Below are 12,683 nucleotides of genomic sequence, written 5' to 3' on the forward strand. Positions count from 1 at the left end.
CAGACCGCAGCAAACTATATACCTGTTGTGTAAAATATTCTAAGGGCAGCTATGGGGAATTTCAATTCTCTAACCCCAGGATCTCCACATCTAATATTGTGTAGGCCAAAACAGCTCTGACTCCCTAAAGCATGAACTCCAAAAGACCTGTGAAGGTGTCCTGTTGCATCTGGCATTAAATCAGCCCTATAAATCAAAGTGAATCTTCCTGGATTGGATTAGTTTCTTCACCACATCCTACAGCTGCTCAATGAGATTGAGATTTGCGGAATCTAGAGGCCAAGTCAACAGCTTCAACTCTTCGGAAGGTTCCTCAAACCACTCATGAACAATACTTGCAGTGAATGAACTGGTACACGGTGCAACCGTCCAATGAAGATACTCACCAGAAGTGAGACACGGGCAAAGAAAAGAAAAAAAAAAGTTTAAAAAGTTAAGGTTCCCTTCATCAGTCAGGCTGGGGGTACAGACAGTAATTACTAGTATTACCGCAGTCATCACATGGCTCAATAATAGTTCATGGATTATCAGTAGGCTCCAGTTAAGGCAATTGGACCTGTGTGAGTGGCAATTCGTGAAGCAGTTTGAACGCAACATTTTCATTGAATGGTCAACCATCTCAAACTCTGCAACAGTGCCTGAATGACTCCATTGGAGTATAAGGTCCATCAGAGGTTTGTCGTGGTACCCAACTTTTTAATCAGAAGAAAAAAAAAAAAAAAGTCCTATATTTTGCACTATTTTTTCTGGTAAATTTCATTGAAGTCTACGAGGGAGGCACTCTAAAGAACCTATGAAAGAGATACGAACAAGTTCTTATTCATACGCTGAATCAACTATAAGGGTGGACATCTAGCAATGTGCCAGTCAGTGATGGTGGAGGAGATTTATCAGCAATGTACAGTAGTGCTTGAAAGTATGGAAAATTCTGAAGGCTTTACAAATTTCTATTTGACCTAAAACTGAATCTAGTTTTAGGACTTGTGTGAAATTCTGATATAGAGAATCAAATAATGAAAAAACATTAGATATGGTCATTTATTGGCACGATCTTTGTTAGTCAACCACTCCTGAGGAGGATGATAATGGTCTTGAGTTTCCTGCCTGACTGTAGATTGGTGGAGTCAAAACACTTTACAGATGGTTTTAGAACTAATTTCCAGCCTGATGAGCAACAACTCATATAATGCCACAAAACATGGGTTTACGTTCTGGGTAGCTGGTAATTAACACAACAGGATGTAAACTTACGTCTTGTGATAAAGATGTGGCCACGGTGACAATCACAGTGACGCTGTAGTGATGGCTGCTAACACAGTTAATAGACAATCACCATTTGCCACTCTGGGACCAATCACAGTGCTCCTGCCTCAGTGATCGCTACAATTGGTCATTCAGTGGTAAATGATCACTGTGCAGCAGCCCAAGTTTGCACAATCTCTACAAGCACCGCAGGGTGTTATCAATAGTTAGGAGAAAAGATCAGAGCAGAAAATGGGGTCAAAAAAGAGAAATTACTGCAATTTTAGTGTAGTGGGACATGTCAGTATATTAGTGTAGTCAGTAAAGCGTTATCAGTCAATGTAGTGTAAGCTATCAGTATATCAGTTAGTGAAGTATGATCAATGTGGCAGTGTAGCTCATGTAGTGTCTGATCCAGTCAGGGTAATGCGAGGTCAGTATAAACAAAACCTCTGAAAAGTTCCTGCTACCCGGCTTCCCTGAAAATAAGACCTACCCTGAAAATAAGCCCTAGCGTGATTTTTAAATGGTGTCCAGGCAGCTATACATTTAAAAAAGAAATATTTTGAAGCAAAAATTAATACAAGACCCTGTCTTATTTTCAGGGAAATGCGGTATGTTCCCATTCATCTCCCCTTCCTGTAGTCATCCATCCTGTGTTCAGTCAGCGTAGTATCAGTGTATATGTCAGCATGTGAATGGGGGTTGGGTAGGAGAACCCACAAACACAGAAAAAAAAAAAGAATATATTCCTGCTATGTTCCTATGCCATGGTCACCCCGTCCCAGTGACCCCCAGTGTCCTGTGGTCATCCACCCAATATATTAATTTTTTTTACTTTTTGGGTACACAATAACATTTTTATATTTATATTATGGCCCGTATAAGGTTTACTGCAGAGGAGGCTTACACAATTATTGTGCCCGGGTCAGACTCTGCTAGGGAGGATGACCCAACTTTTCTGGTGGCATCGTCTAGTGACTCTAATCCTACTTAACCCCTAAGAAGGAATCCAAGAACAGCCACTGCAGAGGACCATGAATCGTCTAATGCTACATGTGTTAACCCTGAAAATTAAAGACCCCAGATCCATTATTTTTACTGAGATACAAATTTGATACAGCATGGCTCGGAGGGGTGAACTTTAAGGGTTTTTTCAGGGAGAATACTATAGATGACCTATCCTCAGGATAGGTTATCAATAGTTGATAAGCTGGGGTCCGTCGCTTGGGACCCTGACTGATCAGCTGAGCGGGTGCAGGCTGTCAGCACCACAATAACAGAGGTCGGAGTGGAAGTCTCTGTGCAGACCTCTGTGTAGTGGCCGCGCTTATAACTGCAGGCACAGCTCCCGTTGACTTCGATAAAAACTGCAGCTGCGGCAGTCACAGGTCCTGGTCAGCAGCAACCAGGAAGTACAAAGTGGTTGTAAAGCAATTTTAAGTCATGGAAAAACCTCCCAAAAGTCATGTTAAAGCCTGTCTTATATAGCCATAATGTACTGCGTGACGCCCATGAGATACATGCACGCAGTGAACATTGTATGCGTGCTGCAGGCCGCCAATCCTATGAACTATCTTAGCTTATAGAAAACATGCTGTGATTTATCTTTTGCGCCTATTTCACACAATATGTGTGAGTGGCATTATAAGTCTATAGCCACTTGCTGCAGCGTAATATGTGTGGGTAAGGCCTCGTTCACATGGGCAACACTGTATGGCTGGTCTGTGCTACATCGCTGTGATACGACTTTGTAGCAAAACATACAAGGATTTTCGGGGGAGGCTTCAAATATAAGCCCTTCCCCCGAAAATAAGCTGCAGCTGAAGAAAAAGGAAAAAACAAAAAAAAAACAAAAAAAAACACAAAACACATACATCCCCTGTCCCGCGCTGTCAGCCCGGCCGCATCTTCTCCCCAGGTTCCCGGCAGTGATCTACTCTTCTGGCCGGGAATTCAAAAATCCCCGCCTCCTGGAAGCGCTGGCTGTGATTGGCTGACGCTTAGCCAATCACAGCCAGCGCTCGATGAGTGGCTGTGATTGGTTCAAAATCTCACGAGTCATGTGCATATAGTGGGACCTGTGAGGTTTTTGTGTCATTTTGTAGCATGCTACAAAACATCGCATGTGTGAAGTAGCCCAAAATAAAGCATGGGCTTCTCATACATGAGATTTGTAGCATTGTAGCAATGCTACAAAATCACACGACTTTGTCGGCCGTAGGCCTAAACCCCAATTACAAGAGCCCCAACATTGGAAAAATCCTCATGAAAACGTAACTTACTCTAGATATTGAATTTGTGTCTCATGTAAATATATTTGATGCAGAACTCAGTTGACATAAGTGCATTTTTAACCCCTTAGCAACAATTTTAGCCTTAAGAACCAGTAAATAGTTTCCCCTTTTGTGTTCCAGTAGTCATAAAACCATTTTTTCATCAATGTAGCTGTACGATTCCTTTTATTTTGCGGGATGAGTTCTAGTTTTTATAGGATCCAATTTTGTATCGATATAATGCATTCAATAACTTTTTACATTTTTTTTCTAGCCCTGAAAGAATTGGCGCCATAGCCATTTAAAGCAGAACAAACTGTTTGTCCTAAAATGTAATGTCCTTTTCCTCCAGAACAAACAGCGCTCGTCCTAAACAGCTGGGGAGTTTAAAATAAGGGGGGAAAAAGTTTCCTAATCACACCTGATTGTCACTCCATTGATTGAAAACACCTGACTAATTTCACCTTCTCATGATATGCTTATCCTAAAGCTTCACATATTTTTACCACTCAGACAGGTCATACTGGATCATTTTTCTCCAATAAATAACCAAGTCTAATATGTTTGGCTCTTTTTTTGGTTCTCCTACTCTTAGGACTTCACATTCTGTAATGTACTGGGGCATTTTGGGAGATATAGTTTTTGTACTCCATGGCGGCCATTTTAAATAGCAATGTGGAAATTTGGAGTTGGGTGGAACACAGCAGTTTGAGGATTTAGATGGACGTTTGGAATAATGGCCATAAGTGGAAAAGTTATGGAAATTTTGAAAACTTTCGTCCAGTCTCCGGAATACTCCTTCAAGTATACTTCCTGACAGGTACATTGCAAGCTGTCTACCCTCTTATCTCCCACAATGGCCAGCGGTGGACAGCTAGTTTAAAGGGTCAGGAAGGACATCCTTCTGTTGCTGCGGGCCAACACAACATGCATTTTTGGACTAGCTGATCAGCTTTCACAGGGCTGATATACAAGCTACTTTCAGATCAGGATCTGCTATCATAAGCAACCTGCTCACTCTCCATATTCCCCTATGCCGCAACATAGCTAACCCTACTGGCGCTTCAGGTGAGCAGCAGTGGAAGGAGGGTCCATCAGACACACGGCATGCTAAAATCATCTGCTGGATCTACCCCTATAGGCATCAGAAGATTTATTTTTTTCTTAAAATGTTACAGCAGCGGAAAAGCTGCCATCTGGAGGCCTGTAGAAGAACAAAGGAAAACAAAATACATACAGCTTGTGGTACAACCGGTGCAGCAGCTCCAACGTGAATAGCATCATATGGTGCTTCTTCGGTGTAACCCAAGCGTCCATCTCCAACTAGATACACACAAATTAAGTTAGAAAGTCACAATTTAAATTGTGGTTTCAATTTTACAAAAATAAAGTTTCATTTTCATATAATGAAAGTGCTTCAATTTCCCCAATTTATTTTTTTTGCTTGCTTTTGGTGAATTTGACACCCTCTTCATTTTAAGAAGATTTAATTTATTATTCTGATCTCATCCAACTGAAACAGTTGCAGGGCTTATTAAATAACAGTACTCTCTCGTTAAGGCTCATCTATACTACGGCTACATTCTGTACAAAGCCATTACAGAAATTCCAGAGAGGGCCGGGAAGGCTTTACTGTACCTCAGTATGCCTTTCATCATGGAACGTTCCATCAGACTCAGCATGTATGGAGCTACTCTCCCTTGAGAATTGATTTTAGAGGAGACTTTTTCTGACAGAGCTTATAAGGCATTGTACAGAGGCTATACGACCTTGTACTACGGTAAGTAGTCATTGAGGTTCTCTGCAGAGGATCCGTGCCGAGGGCTCTGCTGTGTCTGTGTGAGACCTAGGGCTGTAGCACAACAATTGGGGCAAATCCATTAGCATTAAATATGGCTTAATGACCTATATTCAAATTTTCAGTTGGATGGCATCAAGACAGTTTACAGCTACCAGGACTGCTATGACAAGTGCAATTGTAGCAGAATGTGGAAAAATTAAAATTTTAGGTGTATTAAAAAAAAAATTCATACAACTACTAAGTAACACGTAGCACATAGTTGAGCATCTAAAATAGTTTGAGACACAACAGAATTAAGGGAAAAATTGAAGGGCACAAGGTTGAAGTAGTTTAAAGGGGAAAGAAGGGAAGGTCTTTTCTGATAAGTTATTATATTTGAAAAAGAAAAACTAAGGCTTCTTTCCCATGAGCATTTATGAGCCGCAGTTTTCATGGCCTGTCAATATACGCTACGTTGGGAGAGCTAAAACTGAACAGGCGCGGGGCGTGGCCTGCGACCAGCATGAGCAGTCGCACATAAGAGGTGCTCCCCAGGGGGAACAATAAAATCCTTTAAAATCCTGGCCTAACCGACACCAGAACGACTCAACCAAGACCAACGGGCTCCTAAACCCCCAGAGACGGTTTGGACCGCGACTGAAGACGGGTGCGGACCTCTGATCCCGCTAACGGAGCCACGGGAGAGAAAGGGCGCCAACGCCCGCCATTTTCCCGCGCCTCGCACACGGACTACCTTTCCATCCTGACCTGTCGCCCGGCTGCGGTGAAGTCCTTGTGACCCACATTCTCCCACCCACCATCTAGCGGAGGACCCCCCTGACGATCGGGACCGGCTCCGCCGCCTCACCCACATCGAGGTCCCGCTGCGCTGTCTCCGTGCTGCGGGGGCCGACGCCGACTCCGAGCCAGGTAGGGGCGACCCCACCTGCCGAAACTGCCTGCACGTGAGGTGGGGGCAGCTCGCTCCCTGCACACCCGAGCCGGAGCCGCTGCCGTGGGAGCCGCGGACCGGCTGCCGACTCCGTTCCCTCCGGCGTTACTCACCGGCACTTGGCTCGGGGGTCCGAGGCTCACCGCCCACTCCTTGTCGGCAGGTGCCCGCTCCCGGCCGCGCCTGAGACGGGGCCGTGCGCTCCTCCCTCTCTGCTCCGGAGCGCTGCCGCCGGGTTCCTGGCTCCTGAGGGGGGGGGGGGGGCGCAGAGCACCTCCGGACCGGCGTGATTGCCGCAGTACCCGCCGGAGACTACACTCCGCAAGACCCACCGCACGAGAACTTTACTACCGCTATATAGCGGAACACCTTGCACCCCGGGGCGCACCGTGCGCGGACCTGCGTGCTGACCCGCTCCTGTTTTAGCGGGCGACAAAGCCCTTCTGCCAGCATCCACCGCCGCCTGCGGCGGACCCGGCTACCCCTGACGAGGCTCTCGTGGCGACCCGTTCCAGCTCCGGACCGCCTTGCCGCTGCCGGACCACACTACACGAGGCACTATCTTGGAAAAGACCATCCCTCGAAACCGGCCCTGCGGAGCCGGCGACGTTGAAACCGTAAGTTTTCTGCGGGGGGCCAGGGGACAACACGCAGGACTGTACAAACCCCTCACAGTCACAGACCCTGAATAGGGGGCACACGACACAACAAGACCACCCTGCCCCCCCCCCCCCCCCAGGGGACAACCAAGGGACCGACCACCCTACTGCTCTCCTGTGAATGGACTTTACTGCATCGGGACCACAAATAAAAGTCCCCGTAGCAAACAACGTCCTACCCCCCGTCTCTGAACCGCAGTGACGGAAGCGGACTGTTATTCCCCGCGCAACCCGCACACCGCTACAGCCCACAATAATACAAGATATAAACTTCTGACTTCTACAAGCAAGCATTGACACCGTCTATACTACAACAATAACCCGCCATACCAACTCAACGACTTCTAACATGAGCACACGGGCGAAAGGCGGCTCCGCCGCCGAAAGATTTTTCTCGCTCTGAAACCCCTGATCACACCCCGCGTGCAACACGACCCACACAAGCGAAAGAGTTCGAAAGCGAAACGGGGCAAAACCCAGAACCCACTATGCGTCAGCTCCTAGACGCGATTAACATCTGTAAATCCTCTCTCACCAACAAAATAGAGGAAATTAAATCCGACGTCTCCCTCTTAAGACAAGACCTACACAACATGCGTGACAGAATGCGGGAAATGGAGGACCGCGTCTCTAACACAGAAGACTCACTGCGCCCGTTAACCACAGCGGTCAAAAAAGCAACAAGAGCAATAGAATTCTGTCAATCAAAAACAGACGATTTGGAAAATCGCTCACGCCGCAACAATCTGCGCATAATAGGCCTGCCCGAAAAATCAGAAGGCTCCCACCTAGAAACATTTGCAGAAACCTGGCTCAAAACGCTACTGGGAGAAGACACCTTTTCTACCCACTTCACAGTAGAAAGAGCCCACCGAGTCCCCGCAAAACCACCACAGCCGGGAGCCCTCCCGCGCCCCTTCCTAGTAAGGATTCTAAATTGCAGGGATCGGGATGCAGCACTACGTCAGGCCAGACTAAAAGGCCCGTTAAAGTATAACAACACAACGGTCTCCATATTTCCCGATTTCTCGGCCGAGTTACAAAAACAAAGAGCTACCTTCACAGAGGCGAAAAAGAAACTTAAAGAAAGACAGATCCCCTACTCAATGGCATACCCTGCACGCCTACGAATAATGGCCCAGGGAAAGGTGGTCTTCCTCCAATCCCCCACGGAAGCCATGGAGTGGCTGGAGATGCATGCCGAAACTTCTAAGGGATGACCAACCCCCTCCCCCACACTCGCTGGAAAGACTCTAAGCTTTGTCGTGATCTGGACTCTCAACATCCCTTGATGCATAGACGATGCGCAACATGACCGTGACACCTCTAAAGTTACTATTGGAGCCCAACGGTCATTCTTAAGCCTTTAAAGGCCATCCAGAATCCCCCCCTAACAACACAACAACTGCTACTTCTAACCAGAGTGTAGCTAAATTGTTTTTTTTCATTCCGGTTTTTCCTTTTCCCTAATATTTCCCTGTCTCTCCCCCTGTCTTCCCTCCTCTTCCTCCCCTTTCCACAACTTTTCTACTTTTGTTGTATTTTTGATATCTGCGGTATAATTTTAGCAAGATGTCAATGTTTATAGAGTTGAATTGTTATGCTCTGCTCTTCACCAGTACTCTTCACAAACAGGCGTCCGCACAACCCCTCTCCTTACATCCACCAACACACTCCCCCCTCCCCGATCCCAAAACCATGGATATGGGAGCTAAAATTTACACCCATGCAAACAAAGATGTCTCTAAAATGTCTTAGCTGGAATGTCCGAGGACTCGGCACAGCACTCAAACGCAGAATAGTATTTTCATACATCAGACTACTGAATCCACACGTCATTAGCCTGCAGGAGACTCATCTCATCAGAGAAAAAGCCGACACCCTTTCAAAACCATGGGTCCAATGGGCCTCCCACTCCTTTCATACCTCTTCCTCTAGGGGCGTCTCCGTATTAATCCATAAGTCGGTGCGCTGGAACCCAATCGTCACCCGCAGAGACCCTGAAGGAAGGTTTATTTTCATATACGGAGAAATAGACTCCAAACCATACATAATCCTATCTATATACAACCCACCTCATAATAATCTCCACCTCCTACAAACTGCTATTGCGTTCGCACACCACTATCCATTGGCGGAGGTAATCTGCCTAGGTGACTTCAATATGATAATGGATCCTATGAAAGACAAATTTCACACACCCTCTAACCCCAGCCCTACTTCAAACTCCCCTCTAAAACAACTAATTGAGAGTGTCGGATGGGTTGACCTCTGGCGACACCACCACCCCGAAAAACGAGAATACACCTGCCACTCACCGGGTCACAACGCGCTGACAAGAATTGACTATATATTCAGCTCCACAGAATTGGCGATATACCTCACGAACATAACACACTGCCCGAGAGGCATCTCAGACCACAGCCCCATTCTATTAACCCTAAAATTTCCCCAAATGAAAATAAGGCCCACCTGGAAGCTACACCCATTCTGGCTCAAACTTATCGGAACGGAAGACCAGATGCCATTCCACATTTCCCTATTTATGGATGCCCACCAAGATAACACTCACCCAGCCCTGAAATGGGACACCCTCAAGGCCTATATTAGAGGATTCCTCAAATCTGCAATCACATACATTAAAAAAACAACGTCTCAAGCCGATAGAGATAGAAAATCAGACCCTAGAAGCCGAAAAAACATACATTTCAACCCCCACCGAAGCCAATAAGGCAGCTTGGCTTAATTTATCCAGACTCTATAAACAACAAATACACATCAAAGCCAAATGCCAATTATTCTTCGCCAAACAGCACTACTTTGAACTAGGAAACCAATCTAGCCACCTACTCGCCAACCTCATAAAACGAGAAAACCATACGAACACGATCCTCAAGATTAAAAATCAACATGGAACAGAGGTCACCGACGCCCCATCCATTACAAATAGCTTTAAAGATTTCTACGCTAACCTATACACTTCCTCCTCCCATAACACGACGACAGACACTCTGAACTATCTAAGCGACCTAAATTTTCCAACCCTTTCCGAAGAGCAGGTCGATCTCTTAGAGGCGCCCTTCACTTTGGAGGAGATCCAACTAATAACTCAAGAAATGGCCCTCAACAAATCACCAGGCCCCGATGGTCTCCCAATAGAGACATATCGCAAATACTTTGAACAACTAGGCCCGCAACTCCTCGAAGTACTAAACCAAGCGCAACTAGACAAAACACTTCCAACCTCATTTTACAAAGCCTCAATAATAGTGATTCTAAAACCCGGAAAAGACCCTGCAGACTGCGGCTCCTATCGACCGATATCTTTGGTGAATGCAGACTACAAGATCCTAACCAAAATTCTGGCCACCAGACTGAATCAGGTGATCCTCTCCATCATACACCCTGATCAGACGGGCTTTATGCCAGGAAAATCCACAACTATAAATATCCGCAGAGTCCAGACAGCCATTCAACTAGGTACACAACACAACATGCCCTGGGCCCTGGTATCACTTGACATGGCAAAAGCTTTTGACTCGGTGGAATGGGCTTTTCTGGAAGCTTGCTTGATCCGCTTTGGATTCGGACCTAATTTCCGACAATGGGTCAAAACTATATATAAATCCCCAAGCGCAAACGTTATAGTCAACGGTATCCCATCGGCAGAATTCCAACTGACAAGAGGCACCCGACAAGGATGCCCTCTATCCCCGGCCTTGTTCGCCATAGCCATCGAGGCACTGGCAATTCGATTAAGAAACTCCCCCAGTGTGACAGGTATTAAATGGGCAGACCATGAAAGCAAACTAGGACTATACGCAGACGACACAATCCTATTCTTATCAAACCCATCAAACTCCTTCGCCCAAGCCATGACACACATAGACAGATTCTCCCACTTCTCCGGACTACATGTCAATTGGACCAAATCAACAATCCTTTATACAGAGGCTAACCCAAAAAATGACCCCCACGTCGAGAAATATGGACTAAAACCAGTCTCTAAATTCAAATACCTGGGAATGATCATGTCGCGTGACCACAACAATGCAATTACAGACAATATAAATCCACTTTTAGAAAACACAAAACTCAAACTGAAACGATGGGCTAAACTGCCACTATCCGTAGCCGGGCGTATAAATCTTATTAAAATGGTCATCCAGCCCAAATCCCTATATATATTGCAACACATGCCAGTAAGTGTCCCCAAAAGCCTTTTCAAGACTTTAAACTCCCTAATTACAACATTTATTTGGAATTCCTCGCGCTCCAAGCTGAGCCTATCGATCCTACAAAGACCCAAAGACCAAGCCGGAATGGCCCTTCCGGACCTCCGGCTTTATTACCTAGCAGGACAACTACGAAACATCAGACCCTGGGTTTTGGGAAAAGAACTGCCTATAGCAGACAAACAACTGGCGAAACAAGTAACTGGACACAATCTCCTGAACTTCTTAGAATTCCCGGAACGCACCAAAACCACTGAACTAACCCCACTTCACAAATTGGCTCTCAACGTATGGAAAGAAGTAAAGGCACTGCAGAACTACCAGGGGGTGTTACCAGAACTTCCCCTCTGGAACAACCCGGGCCTCACTGCACTACAGTCAGTTCCAGACCCACAATATTGGATCGCCCAAGGGGCACACACACTAAATGATATATACATAGATGGAACACTCCCCACATTTACACAACTGCGCGATAAGCTGCAGGCCCCACACCTCCAGCTATTCAGGTTTTTTCAACTAAGACATGCACTAAACTCCCAATTCCATCCCCCCTTGGCCCAGATATCCAAGTTCCCCACAATAGGCATCCTCAGATCCCAAGGACCCAAAGGCCTAATTTCAGCCCTATATACACATCTCCTATCAGCTAAGATAAATCCCAATCCTCCCCCCCCATATGATAGATGGAAACTCGCCATCACCTCCCTCACACCTGAGGAGTGGCAGGATATCTCTGAATCTCACCTATCAGTGTCACCAGCTGTAAATAATAAGCTAATTCAACTGTACATCATTCATCAAGCCTACCTTACTCCCAACCGATTACACAAAATGCGTAGCACCACCTCAGACTCATGCCAGAGATGCCGCCAACCTAGGGCGGACTTTTGGCATCTGATATGGGAATGTCACTTCGTTAGGGAGTTTTGGTCAAAGGTGATAAACCTTGTGAACTCACTTCTACGACCCCCACTATCCATAGAACTAGACCCCAAGGTGGCGCTATTCAGCTTGCTGGAAGAGGAAGTATGGCCACATCATACCCGCGTTTTTCTAGAAAAGACACTATTCTTAGCTCGCAAAGAAATAGCCTTGAAATGGATGGCAACAGAGCCCCCCTCGGTCCCACAATGGGTCCAGTCCGTAAATACAGTAACCTCATATGAAAAAATTATTTACCAAAAAAGAGGATGCCCGACCAAATTCCAAAAAGTATGGGGAGCCTGGCTAGAATCTCACTCCACTTTGACCACAGACTAAAACTTAAACCTATCCCGCGCTAATCCCCCCCCTTTTTTCCACTCCTTAATACCCCCGCCCCTCCCCCCCATGGACAAGCGCCTGGAAGATCCACAACCCTGAATTCCCTAACTCTAAAAAGAAAAAAGGAAGAGCAGAGCTGGATGTTATTTTTCTGTTCCCTTTTTTTTTTTTTTTTTCCTTCTTTTACAAATTTAAAAGTTCAACGTTACAATATACAAATAGATAGATTGAGATACACAGCAACCAAGTCGAGGTTAATCCAATGTATGTGAC

At 45.9% G+C, this 12,683-nt stretch overlaps 1 protein-coding gene across 3 annotated transcripts in view; it reads right to left on the bottom strand.

The window, feature by feature from the left end:
* Positions 1-12,683, bottom strand: part of PCMT1 (protein-L-isoaspartate (D-aspartate) O-methyltransferase) — a 39,161-nt gene that overhangs the window by 3,788 nt on the left and 22,690 nt on the right. For all 3 annotated transcript variants that reach the window (XM_066605483.1, XM_066605485.1, XM_066605484.1), the window contains exon 6: positions 4,756-4,841. In XM_066605483.1, the coding sequence (XP_066461580.1) occupies positions 4,756-4,841 (86 nt within the window). The remainder of the gene's footprint in view (positions 1-4,755; positions 4,842-12,683) is intronic.

The sequence above is a fragment of the Eleutherodactylus coqui genome, chromosome 1 (assembly GCF_035609145.1).
Source record: "Eleutherodactylus coqui strain aEleCoq1 chromosome 1, aEleCoq1.hap1, whole genome shotgun sequence".
Classification (NCBI taxonomy): Eukaryota; Metazoa; Chordata; class Amphibia; order Anura; family Eleutherodactylidae; genus Eleutherodactylus; species Eleutherodactylus coqui.